The sequence below is a fragment of the Thamnophis elegans genome, chromosome 9 (genome assembly GCF_009769535.1).
Source record: "Thamnophis elegans isolate rThaEle1 chromosome 9, rThaEle1.pri, whole genome shotgun sequence".
In the NCBI taxonomy this organism is placed as follows: Eukaryota; Metazoa; Chordata; class Lepidosauria; order Squamata; family Colubridae; genus Thamnophis; species Thamnophis elegans.
This window is the reverse complement of record NC_045549.1, coordinates 31,392,222-31,412,354: the sequence shown is the minus strand read 5'-3', so window position 1 is coordinate 31,412,354 and position 20,133 is coordinate 31,392,222. Positions and strand designations below refer to the sequence as shown.

The window sequence follows — 20,133 nt, the reverse complement described above, 5'->3', positions numbered from 1 at the left end:
CTGGCTATCCAATTAACCAGGGAGAGTTTTTAGTATCTCAAAATACTTTGTACAGCACCCTGATTAATTAAAGCTTTGATCTCACATAGACATTTACGAGCAGATCCTACTGAAATTGGTGTAGCTTCTGAATAAGTTGGTGCAATCTTATTATTAATGTACTTTGTTTTTCTGTAAGGAAGCTCATTTGAATCTAAAACTTTCTAAATGTCTGGGGCAAAAACTTACTATGTGAGAAATATCTAAATTTTGTAACCAAATTTAGCATATGCTGATTAATTCCACACTACAGAATCTCAAGAAATAGGGGCAATAACTTAATTTTATTTATTTTGGAATTATATAGATTCTATCAATCTGGCATGGAAAGTTGGTTTAGAACTGAAGGCAATTCTATTCAGTTCATAATTAAAGTTGAAATAAAAAGGGGGTTACCAGCTTTGAAAATATGGCACTATTTTATTCATCTTGGTTCCATCTTGGTTACCCTAAAACAATATTGAATAGACCTTTCCAGAATGATTTCCCCCTCCCCCAAAATAACATGGTAATAATTGTCGCATAATTTTTTAAATGGTTGCATCTATTGACACAAAATTTACTATGATTGCTTAGATAAGTAGCAGTTGTGTTTTTTTTTAAAATGATACTCTGAAAAGAAATTTCCAGGCAGTTAAGGTCATGTAAGTTATTCACAATATTTTACAACATTTTCCAAGTTCCATTAGGAGAGAGCTATTCGAATTAACATAAATAAAATATGACTAACTGCAAGCAATTGGAATAATAATCTAATATTTATATTTAGTTGTATGACATTCATGTTACATAGGTACAGAATATTGCAGGATGTTGTATGAAAGACTATTTGTAATAACTGTATATTAAAACATTCAAGAAACATTCTCATTAAATAAGTTCAGTATTTTTCCAATACAGTGTTTTGCTTATCAATACAGATTCCATTGAGATTTAATTATAGATATTTGCTTGTATTCCATTTAGTTAAAAAAAAAATTCTTAACCTCCCTCCCACCCTTTCATATAAAAATGGTATAAATCTAAACACTATACAACTTAATGAAAAGGAAATCAATATCCCTTTGAATAGCACCAGGCTTTCACGTTGATAGATAAGGCACACTTATACCTGCTAACAGATTTTTTTTTAAACCACCATTTCATGGGGGGAAATGCTAAATTTAATTAACATTGTATTCCAGGAGATCATCCTGTGTTCCTGGGAGTTGGTTGTGGGGAAGTTATAAATAAGTCACATTTCTATACAGATTATCTTTGCTATACTTTACTTCCAAATGCTGGAATCTCACACAACATAGCACCAAAATTGCAGCAGCCTAATTCCATATCTACCCCAGCCCCATGTGATTTCCATTATGTAGGATCTCAATGCTGTTAAACTTCAGAGCTATCACTATTGCTCTGCTGTGTAGTCACAGTTTCATTACTTTTGGAATGATTGGTAAATGAGCTTGTTTTTCTATCAGTTGAATGTCCCTTTCGCTTCAGAAGTAATATAATAATTATAACAGTGCAGAGAAGAAGCAGTAGTCCAATTGCACCTCCAATAATGGGAATTATCTTGTCTTCTGCATTACTTCCTGGAATTTGCAGGACTGGCTTTTCATAAGGTTTACCTGCTGGAGACCATTCTTTCTGCTTGAGTGTAATTTTACTAGATCGGTCAAGAACTATATGCTGGATATTCGTTCCTCTATTCTTATCAGCACCAATATCTTGGGCAAGAGCAGGAATATCAGAAACAGCTCTCCGAGAACGACTAAGATGTGAGGTGCTGTTATTGCAAGATAAAACATGGTGATACTCAATACTTCTTTTTCCAAGGCCCTTATGAACATTTTCACGTGATCGAACCATGTAGATGGTGTGGATGTACCATTCTCGACCCACTGCTACCTATTAGATTTAAAAAACAACAACAGATGAAATAAAATAGAAAACCAAGAAAAATGAAGAAGACAGTGAGATTCCAGTAGCTGCACACCCAACTTGCATGTAGCTGTTTTCATGCAATAACAGTATTATCCACCACATTTTTTTACCTGGAATAATGGAGTTGACAGCAAGCTGAATCCATCAGAACCAGGCTGTTTTACCAAAGGATGTCCATCAATGTGATCAACTGCTAGTTTAGCGTGGAATGCCATATTTCCAAACATTTTTGCTTGTGTATCTGGTTGAGCTTTATCCTAGGGAATAAAGAAATAGTAGTATATTATTAAGTTTAAAGTTAAAAATGATGTTTATGGGAATCTATTCATCTACTATTGCATACATACCAGGATTTTGAATCTGTACAATAGGGAAGATGAGTCAGCTAGACAACCATATTCTTTGTTACTTGGATTATACTTGGGAACATACCCATCGGCCCCTGTACATAAGAACACCTTCTCAATGTTACAGATGAAAGATTCCCCTAAATTCTGAACGGGATCCACCATGATACGACCGTAGATTTCTGAACCTAAAATTAAAGAAACATGAGATCAAAACCAACACTGGCTTGAAAAGCCCTTGGATGTAATTCCCCAAATTCAATAACCAAATAATAATAATTCATGTGACATAAAAGTAAAATTAACAGACTAAGATAATCACATTAACCATAGTTTGAATTCACTTTAAATATTTTTAAAAAATCAAATGTATTTTTTTTACTCCAATTCAGTTTACTATTTTGAAAATGTGACAAAGGTTGAAATTTATGAACAATAATATTTATGAACAATATATGTTTGGCATATATTGATAACATCAACACACCATGCTATCATGGTGAAGAAGACATGCTAGACCCAGGAAGCCAGCATAGGAAATTATTTTCCATGGATCACCGCATATTGCACTGCACTTAGAGAAGACATGCATGACATTCTGGATAAACTAGATTTCTTTTATATATATTTAAAATGTTTTTAATACTAGCATGTTTTAATAATTCTGTTTATTCATCCCCCAACAATGATTGGCTATTATTATGTCATAATTCTATATAAATACTGCCCTTACTTTGAGCTATTAAGATAAATGCTTTATATTGCTCCTAGATGCTTAGTTCAGCATTTTACTTGCTCTAGCGAAAATTCCTGCACTTCAATTTTTCTTCACCAGGGGTCAGTCTTTATTCAGGACACAAGTAAAGATAATTTATATGATGTTACACTAGTGATTTAATATATCTTGGTCATCCCAGTTACAATTTGAGTAAGGTATTAGTCAATATAAAATCAGGAATTCTGCTTCCTAAGGAACATTTTTTGCAGAGTCACATTACACAATGCATTTTATAATTTAAAAAACAGCATTTCATACAAAGATGATTGCTCATCTGCACCACTGTAATTTTAAATATGCTTTTTAATTCATAGTACAAGTGGACAAAAATCCCCTTCATTCTGAATAACAAATATTGTAATATAAGAGGACAGGATTCCTCAGAGCATTATCCCGTGTAAATGAACACATTGCAGTTAACAAAAGGGATTTGACAAGTGTGGACAGAATGGTTCATTGATCTATTTCGCTATGTTAAAGCAGATGTTACCCTCTGTAAATGAGACATCAGTTTCTTCTCCAAAACCCAGAGAACCATCAGACAACCACAGATCCTTCTTGGATAGCAGAAACATTTGAGTATTGAGATTAAATTCAGCTGCTACTGGGTCACTGACCTGTATAAAACAAAGACTATTTAGGGAAGTAATTTCAATAGTCTTTCTAGCAAAAAATTAGCAAAAATTTAATTGCAGTTTATTCTCAAAATTATTAGAAATACCCAAGAGCATTCAAGAGAGTAAAACTAAAGAGCAAAGTGTGGTCCATGATTTGTGTTATATAAATAATTCCTTCAAGAACTAAGTGCTTTGTATAGTGCCATTGTTCTACATAAATGTGCAATCTTGAATTCCTTCTCACAGCCTTTCAAGAATAAAATCTGTAAATGTAGGCTGACTCAATCAAACAATCACCTAGAGGAAATATCATAGAGTTGGTTGGAATCGGACGGTATCCAAGTTGATTGGTTAAATGAATAAATAATTTTTTTTTTCATAGAAAGAAACAGCAATCTTAAGTAGGTGTACCAGTCAATAAAGCCCAAACCCAACTTAAAATAAACTGATGCCTGGCAATATTCAATCCTGCTGAAAACAATTCCTTTTATCCAACGTAATGGCATCCTGGTCTGCTGGATGTACAATTCTTTTATTGGAAGGCATAGTCTCAAAACAACTGATACAGCGTAGTTATAGAAGGATGTTCTAAGTCTAAGATAATTCTCTTGCATTAAAGTGACTTCTAATAATCCTTTATAAGGCAGGATCCATTATAGTCCATTATACAGAAAGATTGCATGACATCCTAGAGACATGCAACTATTTATATGACTAAATGTTACTAGAAGAAAGGAAAGAGTTTTATTAATATACTAGCTGTACCCGGCCACGCATTGCTGTGGCCCAGTCTGGTTAAATGGAAAACAAAGAAAAGAGAAAGTGCAAGTTTCTAATATGTTTAATTTCAGAATGCTTGTGGGTATACAATATTTTTTGTTGTTCCATTGTCTGTGGAGATATAGAGATTGTCTGGTTTGCCGACTCTAGCCCAGCCACACATATAAAGGGACCGTCGAGACGAAGCTGGAGAGAGGCCAAACTGTTCCGAATATACTATACTCACGAAATGAACGCTATGGTAAACGACACAGCTCAATTCCAACGCAATGTCACACGAAATAATTAAATCAAAATGAAAATAAATCAAAATCTATGAAAATTCAATATAACAATGCAATCGGAAACATTGAAATGGAATTGTGAACTATTTAGTATAGCGTGTGTTGCTTTTACGTCCAACAGATGGTGCTGGTTTTCAAAAAAGCATGTTTTTATAAAAAAACATGTTTTTATCTGTCACAGGTGTGACATCTATATAATATAGGTATATAAAAACATGTGCGTATTCAAATGCAACGTTGTGTCAAAATTTCAAAGCAATCGGTGAAGACCTTTCGGAGATTTAAGATTTTGAACAAACGAACATTTACATTTTTATTTATATAGATGGCTATTATTTTGAACAGTGAATCCTAAATTAGAGACATTTATAGGTATACTTGGTGTTTAGTGCTATAATCTCTACCTTAAAGGCAATATAAGCTCAAGAGCACATTTCTCTAATCTGACACTTTTCAAATATGTTGCAATTCTAATTGTCAGAATTCTAAAAGTTTAGCTTTAATGCCACCTCAAAGTTGAGAAATACCAATTAAAAATGACCAGGTTTTGATTTGGAGAGAGTGCAAAAGAGAAAATGTGTTTAAGTATTTAGGGCCCAGTTTTCTTAGTCAGTTTATAACAACAAACATGTAAAACTAATTCAGATTTTTGGCCCTGATACTGCAATTAAGTCAATATAATTATTAAGTTATAATTCAGAGAAATGTATCAAAATGCTTCATTAGTTGAGAACATTAAAGTCCTGAAATACTTTACCTGCTGGAACCTGATATCTAGATCAAAAGTGATTGGCTCCCGTGGGCTACAGATGACAGGTTGGGTATATTCTTGGCTGGGTGTGGCAACACAAGGGATAAGTTTCACAGTGTAAGTGCCAGAATAGTCACGTACCTGGAAAAAACCACAGAAACTAAAATACAGGTAGTCCTTGAGTTACAACCACAATTGAGTCCAAAATTTATTTTACTAAATGAAACATTTGGTAAGTGAGTTTGCCGCATTTTACAACTTTTCTTGCCACCATTAAGTGAATCATTGCATTTGTTAAGTTAGTAACATGGCTGTATAAGTGAATCAGGATTCTCCATTGACTTTCCTTGTCAGAAGATCACAAAAGCTGATGTGGAGTGACCCTCGGGACACTCCAGCCGTCATAAAGATAAACCACTTGCCAAGCATCTGAATTTTGATCAACTGACCATGAGGATGTGAAAAACAGTCATAAGTCACTTTTTTCAGTGCAGTTGTAATTTTGAACAGTCACTAGATGAACTGTTGTAAGTCTAGGACTGCCTGTGTTAACTGATATAAATCAACTAAGAATAAGAAACCTTTGAAAGGGTATCTTGACATTGCAACTGATGCAGAATGCTGCAGCACAGGCAGTTATGGGTACTTTTAGATCAGCACAAACCACACTCTGTGAGTTGCATTGGTTGCCAGTTTGCTTCTGGGTCCAATTGAAGGTGCTACTTTTAACTTTTAAAACCCTTCACGGCATGAGACCAGATTATCTGAAGGACTGTCTCACCTAATTCCATCCTCCCATGCCATTAGATCTGGCAGAGAAGCCTGCTTTTGATCCCATCTAAGGACTTGGCAGGTGGCTAAAGGGAAGTCTTTTCTGCCATGGTGTCTACCTTGTGAAACATTATTTCTCCCAAACTGAGGTTAGCTTGATCTCTGTTAATATTCTGTAAGTCCATGCTATGTCATCGACCACAGGGGTTCCAGGAGATTGGTGACATTCAAAGATGGCTGCATCATTATTATTGATTTATTCTCTCTTGTACCTGGTGATTTGTATGTTTTATTATGACTGTTTGACATTTTTAATAACTATTATTTTAATATATTCGTTTAATTTAATTGTTGTACATCACCCTGAGTCACCTCCTATGAAATGGATTGCCATATAAATTTTATTTATAAACAAGAAAACAATTAATGGTTACATGTATCAGTGTAACGGTTGGCATATGGCTTTTTAAAATTATTTTTTTATTATACTTACATAAAACCGTTGGGATTCTGAATCCATGGCATGGACAAAATCTGCATCAGTAGATGCCTAACTGATTCTGATATACCCATAACATGCTCTTCTTTTCTGCCAAACCTTAGCCTAATATAACACTCTACCAGTGACGTGCGGTGAAGCTTCTGGCTGGTGAGGCAAAAAGAAAGAAAGCGGCTTTTGCCCCCCACCCCCGCAGCAGGCTGGAGCGAGAGCCGCGGAGGCGAAAGGCGAAGAGGGGTGGGGGTGGGATGTTCCAAGAGGCCCCCTCCCCTTTTGGCACTCCGCAAGCCAGGCTCGCAGCAGCAAGAGGATCTGCTCCACTTCTATCGCCCCCCCCTCCGCTCCAGAGAAGCCGGCTGCAAGTGAGTCTTCACGAGCCCCGGTTCTCTCTCCCAGCAGCCCCAGGAGGAAACGGGCCAGCCCCGCTTCCCTCCCCGGACTTTCCGGCAATAGAGGACAGCATTCTGCTCTGGCCGCTTTTTCCCAGAGCTTCGGCAGGCCTGCCGAGGAGGAGCCCAGACAAGGCTGGAGCGAGAGCCATGGAGGCAAAAGGCTGGCCACTCGGGGCTTGGAAGAGGGAGCGGAATGCTGTCCTCCACTGCCAGAAAGTCCGGGGAGGGAAGCGGGGCTGGCCCGTTTCCTCCTGGGGCTGCTGGGAGACGGAACCGGGGCTGCAAAGATTTGCCCGGCCGGCTTCTCTGGAGCGGGGGGGGGCGATAGAAGCGGAGCGGATCCTCTTGCCGCTGTGGGCCTGGCTTGCGGAGTGCCAAAAGAAGAGGGGGCCTCTTGGAACACCCCCCACCCCTCACGCCGTTTCCTCCTGGGGCTGCTGGGAGATGGAACCAGGGCTGCAAACACCCCTCTTCACCTTTCGCCTCCGCGGTTCCTCCTCGCCCCCCACCTCCTCCATCCCCACCTCTGTGTCCGCCAAGCATCTCACATTTATGCCCGCCATAAACATGAGACGCCTGGCGGACACAGCGGGGGGGACGGAAACGAAGAGGGGAGCGGGATGGGGGGGAGAGGGCTGCCCCTCTCTTCTCAAACAAACAAGGCTCCCCTCCCTGCGTCTGCTCCTTCCCTCTCTTCTCAAGCAAACTCTCTCTCAAATTGAGAGAGAGTTTGTTTGAATGAAGTTAAGAAAGAAACACACACACACACACACACACACGATAAAAACAAATTGCAATTACTTAAATTACAAATAAATTGAATTCCTCCCCCCTGCCCCCTCCCTCTGACCAACATACCTTCCAACTACGCCAAAATTCCAGATTCGGTCTAGCTAGGCTCCAGGGCCAGGCAGGCTAGGATAGTGGCTCCTAGAGCCACCACGTGCCCTCTGCAGGAAGAGGCCCGAGAACTATGGGCCTCATTTGCATATATTTTTTTTGCTTTTTAACCCTTGGTTAACCCTTAAAAGGCAAAAAAATCCTTATGCAAAGGAGGCCCCGAGTTCTCTGGCCTCCTCCTATACTTAAACACTATGTACACTCCAAATCACTGTGAGTTGAAGTCTGGTAGCAACTAGCTTGGCCTTAATTATTTTAAAAAAAATCTTTAAAATTCCTTCCTTTCCTGAGGAGACTGGTGAGGCCCCGCCTCCCCTGCCTCTAGTGAGTGCACGTCCCTGCACTCTACCATATATAGTCTGAAGACACAAAACTCACTCATATGCTTGTACTCTTACTGAATATGCATGTAAAAATATCTGCTCCTAAGCCACCCAAAGTCTATTTTGAAGCCATACCTTAAGCCATGGTTTGCGTACCTGTGATTATTCATAGCACACTAAAAATTATTTTAAAGAAGGTTTGTATGAACCTAATCTAAATCTCAACATCAGAGACTTGCAAGTATAAATGAGTTTATGCTGGTGTTTTTTTAAAAAATAATAAAAACTACCACAAAATGCTAATGCTAGTACTCACAGCAAAATCGGAAAGAAACTTCCATTGCTGCATTGGCTGATTGAAGGTTTGCTCACTTTGAGAAAGGTTCAATATGAATGTAAGGCCAGGATGGTCAGATGACATCACCATAGAAGTCAGAGAAGTACCTGCAAAAGTGAAATACCGTTTTATGATGAAGTTCATTGATGTTATCCAACACACTGTGGATGGAACTATCTTTTCTATTCTGTCAGAGTTTGTTGCATAAATTCAAATTCAGAAGCACACACAGATAACTGATTCAGTTGGATTCATTAACTTGTTTATATACATAAGAATAGATGAATAAATGTACAATAGCAACTGATGGTTCTTCCAATTAAACACAAGCAGTTACTTTCATTTCAGCAGACAAAAGCCCAGACAGACTGCTAGTTTACTTCTTAAAGCAGCAGAGTTCTTAAGTTTTTGTTTCAATTCTTTGCACAGACTCAGATCTGTTTAAGCTCCCATTGGCTGACTTAGTTGCTATGCCAATTCATTGACTGACCTTGTTCCCAAGTCTCTCCCAGTCATGAATATTTTAACCCATTCCAATCTAGGAAAGCAAAGAATAAGGATATAAGGAGATGGACTAATGGGTAGTGTCGGATCAGGAAATCCTTGCTGTGTGTTTTGAAGTCTGAAGGAAGTTGGCAAAAATATGCTTCTCTCTTCTCACTAGGGAATCTAAAGCATTTCATGAATAAATGATAAAACCCAGTTGAAACCATAAGTTCTTTACTGTTTATGAGATTCTCATTAAATCCCAAAGTCTGTTGTCATGGACCTACAAAGAGATTTTTAGCTTAGAAAAGATACTTAGGAAACATACAAAATGCTGGCCTTACCTGGGTGGGATATTATGAATTGCCCCCTGAATCGAATTTCTGTCCTGAAATGGACCACCAATCGCCCTTCATCATTGATTTGCATACTGGTTGGGTAAAGAGACCCTAGATGTAAGCAGCCATTATATTGTTTTAGAAATATTCATAAAAAGACTAGTTGTTTGGTATCATTCAAATGTGTTGGATTGCAAGAACCACAAGACTTAGTCAGCATTGTGTGGAGTAAGGAGCCAAAATCATTGCTATGATAAAATAAAGCAATAAACATGAAAATAGAACAACGTCAATAATACAAATTTTGTTTTAAAAGATAGCTTGGCTTTGAAGCAGCTGTCACTCTGCAAATGGCTGGATAAAGTTGTTTACCACAATCCAGCCTAGAAACCAGCTATTTTTTTCTTATGAAGTTCCATATGGCTAATTGTGTCTAAGAGGCTGAGTTTTCACATCCTATAAGTAGCCAGTTTTCCAGACTAATCTCTTAAGGTAAAAAGGTTCTGGGAAAGAAAAAAAGGAAATAATACAATACAATACAATAGCAGAGTTGGAAGGGACCTTGGAGGTCTTCTAGTCCCACCCCCTGCCTAGGCAGGAAACCCTATACCGTTTCAGACAAATGGCTATCCAACATCTTCTTAAAGACTTCCAGTGTTGGGGCATTCAAAATCTATTCCAAAATCAAACCTTGTAGGCTCCACTTCAATGCTAACAGGCTGCTATTCTGGAGATGCAATTATAGTTCTTAATAAAGGCTCCAAAAGCTTCCATCAAACCTCTCAAATATTTATAATTTACCTTGCAGTTCTGCTTCTGGTGGACTTCCAATACCGTCTTTCCATAGAATGGCAGTATCATACACAAAAGTGAGCCTCAACTCAGATTGCAGGTCAAAATGTTGCCAGCCCCCAACTGCTGCAGGCGAATGGAAGACATAAGATACATAGAGGGGCACTCGAAGAGTGACATACGATTGAACCAGATTCAACACCTGTAAAACAGCACAGCATTAGATCACCCTATGTTCATACTGGGTCTTCGGGAGTTAAAATCAGCTCTTCTGAACACAGTATAAAATCCCATCATCATACCTTTTTTTGTTTATTTATTTTCTGATATGTGTTGGCTCCAGAACAAACATTTCTTGTTGCACTTAGAAATCTTACTTTGATGCTTCAAAAATGAATTTACAGCTTATGGAGAAGTGGGAGAGAATGGAGTGTGGGCCAAAACCTAAGCAGGCAGCCCTCTTCCTGGCTTCTGTAATGCAACCCCAGCAAAGAACAAAACCCCACTCTAAAATCAATTTGACAGTCATCCCAGAGTGTGTGGCAATCTAAGATTACAATCAAGGCCCTATTATGGGATTAAGTTGATACTAGGAATCTCACATTCATCTCTTACCTCCGGTGCATTGCAGTCCAACTTTTCAAAAGTGAACTTGCTCATATTCAAAAGTATAGTTTCTGATTATTAAAGATAAGCATCACCGTCACCAATTTCCTCTCCTGCTTTTAGAACTGATATCAAATCAGATGAAGAATAAGAAGTGAACTAATCAAAGCCTGTATTCTAAGAAGTAAATAAAACTCCAGAAAAAAAATATAACTGGCACCTAACACTCAAAATAATCTTCAGGATTTCAAGCAGTTGAGAATATTTTTAAAATCCAAAGCAAAACTGAATGTAACCACCCATCAGTAATAGCTTATAATAATATAAATTTGATTAGGAGATGACATGGAAGTCAAATTCTCCAAACATTCTTTCTCCCTGCCTGCTTAAACTACAGGGCTATAATTTAAATATATAGTACATAATTTGGAAAAACACTGTTGATTTTAAAGCAAGAGGCAATGTTATTTTCTCTCACTAAGTTGAATGTCACCCATCAGTAATAAATTGATATTATCAGGTTTTAAGTTCAAATGAGTTCTGCCACCCTGAATTAACTAAAACAGTTTTTTTTCCTGCTTTATATGGCGTTTCCATTTGGTGCATATTAGTACACTATTGGCTCATCAGTCACACTGAAATATATAAGATCTTATTTGGCTGCATTTAAGTTGCCCCCATTCATGAATCACAAAAATTACTATCTGTAATTTTAGTACTATCTGAACTATCTTTGTCAGTAAACTCATGCAATCATTTGACTTATGTTCAAACTGAATATATTAGAATCATGTACAGTCTTTGAGAGTTAGCACATAAAAGAATCATGTATATGATGGCACTTTTTTCTTTGCCTATGTATGGAAATTAAATTAATGGTGCCTAGGAAGTCTGGTATCTATAATTTTATTTTCATACTTATAGTTTAGTTAGACATTAAGTTGACTGCCAAATTTTCCTCCAATCTTAGCTATACATATACACATTTCTCCTTTCTATATTCATTCTGTTTTGATCATATATTATGTATTTATTATCTCATTTAAAAAGTGGCAATCTGTTTGAAACTCCAAATAACTAATTTGCTTGTAAGAGGATCTTTTTTAACGTGCTATCAGCAAAGCTTTTGTTATGCCATTTAGGTTGATTTTCTAACTGAACTGTTATGAACATTAAGCACAAAATTGTTCCTTGGCTTTGTTTTACACAACACATAGATTCTGCCATTGTGTTGCATAAACTAACTTTATTACTTTGTTTATATGTGAATCAGGAAATAATGTGGTCTTTAACAAACCGTAATAAATTTCTGAGTTCAACTACATTATTGGCCCGTCTGCCACAAATCTCCTTTCCTGAATAGCAGCAATACTCCAAGTAATAGATAGGAATTTCCATCAAAAGGGTTAGGAAAAGAGTGCTATGAAAGCTTTCCTGTAGACAGATTGAATCAGAATATATAATGGAACCTCATTACTCATTAATTGGTTCTGGGAGATGCAATGGGTACTAAAAATGATGAGTATCAAACAAACCATGTGATTTATCACAACCCTTTGTTTTGGCTTGGAATAACTTCCTGTTTGTCTCTTTTCTTATGTCAGTGGCCTTCCCAGCATGGCCAACTTCCTGTCTTCCCTCTGCGACCGTCCCACACTTCCTTTTGCAGTGACCTTCCTGGAATGGCAGCAAGTTGAGTACCAAACAAAAGGTGTGTACCAGGACAATATTTTCATGTCAAAATGTACTGAGTAGCAAATTCAATGAGTTTTGAAGCAGTTGAGTACTGAGGTAACACTGTATATTTTGATTTTGTATATTATTGGTTTAAATGAAGGAATAATCTGTTCTGGTTTTTCATACTATGACTTGCTGTGTAAGCAACTAAGTAAAATCCTTGCATTAATAGATATTTGCTTTTCTTCAATGGAGCCTACCTGACCATTTGTCCCAATGGAGCCGCTACAGCTGGTTACCAGTTCTGACATATCATAATAACTGATAAATTCCCATAGGCAGGCCTCCAGATTGAGATTACGGTAGAAACGTAAAGTTTTAGCTGATCGTATGCTACTGCTGTATTGATAGGATGAAGTTTCTCCAATCACTTCTGGATTCTTGATATCATCTGTGATGAAGCCATGTTTTGTTTCAATTTCATTATAATCCAAGAGATTGGAGCATTTGTGATTTCCTACACGAGTGCCATCTGGGCTCAGTGTCAACTCAAAATTCGACAAAGGTCTGGTTGAGATTACTGGCAACATTCCTGAAATCAGAAATTGCCTATTAGATATTTTATGCACTAATAATAAAGTAACTGGTGATTACATTACATTAACAATATTACATTCAGAGCATATGTAAGATTCAGATAAGTTTTACAATAGTAATTCAAATTTCAAAACAGGGTTAAGAAAAATGTTTGTAGTTAGTAGCCAAATGACATCTAAATCTTTTGTAGGCGAAGCATAATGTTTTATGGAACTAAAGTACACTGAAATAATAGTTATTTCCCATATAAGATAAGATAACCTTTATTTACATTTTACTGCATTATTCCAACGTATGGTTGTGAAACTTCATATTGCTGTTTTTAAATTTAAACATACAAGTCTGTTTGTGTGTATATGCATATTATATTTAAATCCTCAAATCTAAGCATTTGGTGAAACATTATCTAGAATAAAAAATAAAGATTTTTTTAAGTCTATGAATTGATTCTAAATTGAGTTCATGATCCTACTCCCAAAACTACTGCTTATTCCAAGCCTTCTCCATTTCAGCACTAAATCTAGTAGATTTTCCTCTTTCTTATAGTTAAGAATAAATATAATATTCTTTCTTTGTTAAGCATGTTAAACAAAGATGAGGATAAGCATTAAAAGTTGTCTTTGAATAATTGTTTCAAAAATCTCCTTCCGATGTCAATTGGTGCAACACCATTTCAGCTGTTTTGGTTCTAGTGGCACACATGTCTGGTACTTACCATCTATATGAGGCATGGTAACCGAAAATCTGATCAGGTTTGGATAGTCAGGATCATCAGGACCCATGTAATGAATTTTGGCTGAGAAAGTCTCTGCTCCAACTGTACCCAGAATACGTGGTTGGCACAGACCTATGGGAAAACAGCGCCCTTTATTGATTGATCGATCAGGCGACACCTCTCATTAATGTGACTCTGGGTAACTTACACAATTATGAAAAATAAGCACAGGAAGTCTTTGTCTTATGACCACAACTGAGCCCAAAATTTCCACTGATAAGCAATGCAGTTGTTAAATGAATTTTGCCTCATTTTACAACCTTTCTCACCACAGTTGTTAAGTGAATCAATTTAGTTGTTAAGTTAGTAATACGGTTGTAAAGTGAATCTGGCTTCCCAATTGACTTTGCTCATCAGAAGGTCACAAAAGCTGATCACGTGACCCTGGGACACTGCAATTGTCATAAATATGAGCCAGTTGCCAAGGGTCCAAATTTTGATCACATGCTCATGGGATGCTTTAAATGTGAAAAATGGTCATAGGCAACTTTTTTCAGTGATGCTGTAACTTCTAACGGTCACTAAATGAAATGTTGTAAATCAAGGACTACCTGTATTATCGTAATATAATTTTATTTATGCTCATGGTTTAATAGTAAATGCTGATAAATACCTGATATGGAATTCTATAAGTCTAAATGCTCTCTCCAAGTGTCATTAAGTTACTAAAGTAATCATCGAAGCTCTTGTGTGTAAGTGTGTGTGCATATAGTATATACAGTATATACTTGTGTGTGTGTTTGTGTGTGATGTCAAAGTACCTTGTATGCCCAAATATGGGAGGGAGCATGCTCTTCCTTTTTGCCTTTCAGCCCCACCCTAGGAGCCTTCCAGGCAGGAAACCATTTTTGTGTTGCATTTGTGCTGATAAATAAATAAAGGGAGACTAGTATAGATCTATTTCAAGCTATTTAACTCTCATCCCAGGAAGGGTATGCATCCCCAATAGCAGGCAGCTCACATCTACAACACACATAGCACAAATACATGTAAATAACAGATTTGGAAATCCTTTCACAATTGTTTCCCTCATCGGCAAATTGTAGGAAGTATCAGATTACATGCAAATTTAGAGCATCACAGATCCTTTGAATACTCTGCAAGCCAACTTTATGTTTTCTTTACATGTATGGAAACCAACATGTTATAAGCTTATTTTCAAATGACATAAATGCAGAGGAAGAGCCCTGGTCATAAAGCTACTAGCTCTATTTTTCACCTGGCTAAGTTACACAGGTTCTTAATTTCAAATTATTATTTAAAAAAAATAAAAGTATACTTACTACAATAAATATATTGAAGTGCAAATGTTGGATGTCATATCTAACTCCCTTTGCTACTAACTTAATAATTGCTCTTCTAATTGTTCCATCTTTTTCATTGCTAAAAAAAACCAATTTCTCTGAATAAAAGTGTTCAGAATCACTTAATTGTTTACTAAACTTACCTTCTTCTCTATTTATTACATGAATGGGACTCAACAGTTCTAAGCCCACATCACCATTGGCCTTGACTGCACGTGCTGCACACTGAACCCTGGAGCCAGCTTGGAAATAGATGGAGTCTAAAGCAATTGACTTGGTGTTAGTGAAGAAAGTATTGGAATCCACTTCACGCATAGGACTGGTCACACCATCCATGCCACTTGGGGCACTGACAAGCCAACGATACAAGGTCACTGTGTCATTGATGTTTTCAGCAGCACAAATAGATCCAGTCTTGTCATAATCTGAGTATTTGGGGTTGCATGCCTAAATGCCAAAGTGCATACATTATATCCATTTAGTTATATTTAACATATATGCCATGACAATGCTTAATTAAGATGAAATAATAAGATTTTCCTCTCTTTTTGTTGAGTAGAGTATTTAGCAAATTCCTTATTCTTGTTATCACTTTATAAATCTTATGTTATGTTCATCCTAGCTAACAATTAAGTATTACTGACTCTGGTATTTCAATGTAAAAGCCAAATGCTATGGAAAGACTTCAATTTATTGAGGCTTAATGAAAAAAGATATGGATATCATCTATTAGAAAATCAGGGGAAAGGAAGAAAGGAAGTATCAGTAGATTATCTAGGGAGTTGCAAGAAGATTTAGATCAGGTTTTAATTCTATGGAGAATGCATATGTAATACTAAACAAACATCTATTCCTTCATATCAGTTTCTTTTCTGTGAAATTGGCATTAACATGATTTTTTCCATAAGCAAAATTTTGAGGGCACATGAAACAAAAAGTATAACTAATGTCCTCAACATTAAACTTTCTATGTTTTTAAATAGCTACTGATAATCAAGTATGAACTGATAAAATGGAACTTTCCAGAAGCTTAAAGGTTTAATCCCAAATATTTTTTCCATCTAGTAGAAGAAAAACCAAGACATTATAACTTGAAAAAAGATGGATCGTACCGTTACACACACAATAGGATATCCATTGGGAGGCTGGGGATTTATTCTGCTTTTGGCAGTGTCATCATACAACAGAAGTGATACAACTTGTGGCACAGCTGGGAAAGTCACATCTGCCATGCTATCCATTTCTTCAATGTATATAATGGCTTTATTCGTCTATATTGGAAAAACATAAAAAGTTTCTATCTCTAAATGTAAAGCTGACATGAAAACATGCTTCTGTAACCAGCTACATTATACATAATATATGAAATGTTAAAATTAATCTACCCATGATAGAATGCAGAATATGAAGATATAAATTAAAGGAGCATACCATTCAAAACTGATTAATTTTGACACTGAAACATATAATAAACACTTTATCATAATAAAATATAATAATCAAGAACTAAAATATATGAAACAATTATAAATTTATTCCTTTTCACGATATCTTAAACCTGACTTACGATGTAGGGTCATAAGACTTGTCTTATGCCATTATCCATTCTAGAGGATGACTCTAAAGGTTTCTTTTTGTTAGAGGAAAAAATTGTTCATTGGACAAAGGGAATCCATAGAACCATTCCATGCCTCTAAAAACATATCAACAAAGGAAACTGCTTTCCACCTTATTTAGTAAAAGAAACACTCATGGCCAATTCATCTTGATAGCTGTTCATATGTATCAATCCATATTTGCTAGAAAGATGTAGATTCAGATCTATAATTCAAGCATGCTAAAATTATTTTTCACTGAGAGGCAATTGGATATTATTGGATGGCACCGACACTTATTTGGTCAGTTTAATGGTCAGTCTAAGGGTAGAGATTTTAAATCAAGCCAAAGCTTTAAACCTTCCTTAATCTGAATGCTTGGTTGGGTTCAATGCTTCTAAACTTTCCAAAGAATAGAAGCAGGTCTGGGCAAAGGCTTTGCTTTTAGTTTGATCTCCAAAAGCAGACTTCCATGAATTCTGAACAGCTGAGATTGTTAATGCTTTGACATTTCTGAATCATCCTCAACTGAATGCAAACTACAGGACAAACCACTTGGATATTTACCTGTGTCTCAGCCACCATATTCTCATCAGGTTTCAAATGCACTATAAATGCTTCACGCATTTCTCTCATTCCATCATACAAAACTTCAACCTCCACAAAGTGCTCTGTTTCTCCTTCTTTAAATTCAATATCTAAAATGAATAGTGAGAAATGAGAAATTTGGGTCATATCTGTGAAATATGAATATTCATCCGTCAAAGTTTTGCACTCACATTTTGTAGCATTAAAAACATATCTAATACCAGATTTTTTAAAAATTTTTTTATTGTGCAATAACATTTGTTGCATTAACATTAGGATCAGAATCTTACCCTCAGACATTGGATTATAGTCTTCTCCAGAAGTAGCTGAACCATCTTTAGTATGAATTCTTACAATGGAAATTTTGGAAGTATCTCCAAGTCGCAAGATTGGGATCTTTAAAACTGCAATCTCTCCAGGCTCCCCTGGTTCTTGAATGTTGTATTTCACCTCAGAGAATTTAATCATTGGTTCTGCAAGACAACTGAAAAAGGTCAACTTCTCCTTTCAATCAAGGCTAAACTTGGGAATCACTTTTAAGTATAGACTAAGACAGAAAAGAAGTCCTAACCAAGAAAATAATATTTTGCTTAGTTCACTGAATTTATTATTTAGCAATGTGATTTGTGTTAAATTTAATTAATGACAAGACAAGAACGATGCCATTATGAACATCAATTGATCAGTTCAAATCATAAAAGGAAGACAATACAGAATTTTCTAAGGTTAAACTTTATAAAACACCATTGTTTCCACTCAGAGTTTAATTCTATTTCAATACATTCTATTTTGTCAGCATATGCAATACTAGAGTTGGATGAATACAAATCAAAACTGATTCTCACCACTCTGTACAGGTGTGAATTATAGTAAATCCCTGAATGGTAGAGCTAGATCAGTGATGGCGAACCTTTTCAGCCATGTGCCCAAAGTGGAACGCACATGCATATGTGTGCGTGTGTGTGCTGGAGCACTGGAAACCTGAAACCAGTTGGCCAGTGCGTGCATGCCTGTTTTGGGGGCATTTTCAGGCTGCGTTTTGGGCCATTTTCTGACACACTGGTGCCCGTAAAGAGCAGCTGGCTGGCGTGCTGGAAACCAGAAGAGCAGCTGGTGACAGCATGCATGCCCACGGACAAGGCTTTGTGTGCCACCTCTGGTAGGCGTGCCATAAGTTCATCATCAGGGAGCTAGATAATGAATAGTTACTTTCTGAAGAACCATAAGAGTCTCTTTCTTAGACTGCCCAGTGGCACATCAGGGGTAATGTTAAAACAAATTATAACATTGAGCAGTTTCTTTTCTGTAACTACAAAGGGAAAGTCTGTACCAGAGGACACACATGAAAAGAAAATAGATTTTAAGTATTGAGAAGGATTTCCTAATGAGCTATTAAATAATTGAAAGTTGGTAAACTTTTTTGATAGAAGCAGAGGCTATAATAGAAAACTTCCTATCAGGGATACAGTATTTGTAAACATGACCAATTTATATTCAGCTATAGTTTTCTTTCCATTCCAGTCTTTTCATTTACTACTTTCTTTTATTCATCAGTGGGGAGGAGCGGTTAAGCATTTCTACATTTTGAAACACAGGTTTATAACTTGTACCTCATATTTCATAATATGATACCTTCAATTGCTCAAAACATGTCACTACATTGTAATTTTTAAGGTGACAAAAGGATGAAATTACTGATTACATGTGATTAAAGTTTTAAGTACTTTTAATATACTTTTAAATATATTTAATTTCTGAAAAATTCCAATTTAATGCTTTATCTGATACATGTTAAAATGTAACACTTATCCAGAAAAAGGTAATAAAATAAAGGGTATTTTATTTTAAACTATTTATTTTATTAGAGGATGTGGTTTAGGATGATTTTTAAGGAAAACAGCCAATTTACTATTATCTAACAAAATGTTATTGACCATTTGACTTCTGTTTCATGGCTTTAATTTATATTTTAGAAGCATTGTCCTTGAATGGAAAGATTAGCAATGTCTAAATTAATCCTAATTTCTCATGCATATAATACAGCAGCTGTCCAGTTTGATGTCCCTTGAAGTAATAATCTAAAGGTCCTTTAATTGAAAGAATAGCAAATAGCTCATCAACCTACTGTCCTCTTCATCCTTAATCTTCACCAGTACTTCTTTTATCTCCCCAATGGAAGCACCAAATGAAGAGGTACTTTTTGGAGTTCCAAGCACCAGTCTGAACTCTTTCTCCTCTTCATAGATAGCATCATCTTCCAAAACCACAACACAGGGTTTCTCTATCTCTCCTTTAGGAAACAAAAAGCCAGGGTAGCTCTTACAGTGTATTTTGACTCTTGGTGATTTAATGGATGTGTCCACTTAGGTTTATTTGTTTTATAATACTATGAAACCAGTTTTTCATTAACATATTCCAATATGGTTTCTCAATCTTTCCTGGAATTTCCTGGCGTTCCTGAGCCAAATCCAATTTAGTTTTCAAGACCAGTCAGTTCAGCTAAGACGTGCTAACTGCAAAATCTATCATTTAACTTCAAAATTCATATTAAAGAGATTAATGCACTAACGTTATCACATATTATCATATATAATCACTAAATACTGGAAATAACCAATCTTG

The 20,133-nt window shown here is 36.3% G+C and overlaps 1 protein-coding gene across 1 annotated transcript in view; it reads right to left on the bottom strand.

The window, feature by feature from the left end:
* Positions 1–452: 452 nt before the first annotated feature.
* The window catches only part of FREM3 (FRAS1 related extracellular matrix 3), a 64,035-nt gene continuing 44,354 nt past the window's right edge, over positions 453–20,133 (bottom strand). The window contains exons 10-24 of the mRNA XM_032223612.1: positions 19,637–19,801; positions 17,802–17,984; positions 17,491–17,621; positions 16,441–16,599; positions 15,472–15,775; positions 13,965–14,096; positions 12,913–13,244; positions 10,379–10,571; positions 9,584–9,688; positions 8,733–8,860; positions 5,538–5,672; positions 3,590–3,716; positions 2,322–2,509; positions 2,085–2,231; positions 453–1,938 (exon numbers count right to left, since the gene is read on the bottom strand). Coding sequence (XP_032079503.1) covers positions 1,417–1,938; positions 2,085–2,231; positions 2,322–2,509; positions 3,590–3,716; positions 5,538–5,672; positions 8,733–8,860; positions 9,584–9,688; positions 10,379–10,571; positions 12,913–13,244; positions 13,965–14,096; positions 15,472–15,775; positions 16,441–16,599; positions 17,491–17,621; positions 17,802–17,984; positions 19,637–19,801 — 2,951 coding nt within the window. The 3' untranslated portion in view covers positions 453–1,416. The remainder of the gene's footprint in view (positions 1,939–2,084; positions 2,232–2,321; positions 2,510–3,589; positions 3,717–5,537; positions 5,673–8,732; positions 8,861–9,583; positions 9,689–10,378; positions 10,572–12,912; positions 13,245–13,964; positions 14,097–15,471; positions 15,776–16,440; positions 16,600–17,490; positions 17,622–17,801; positions 17,985–19,636; positions 19,802–20,133) is intronic.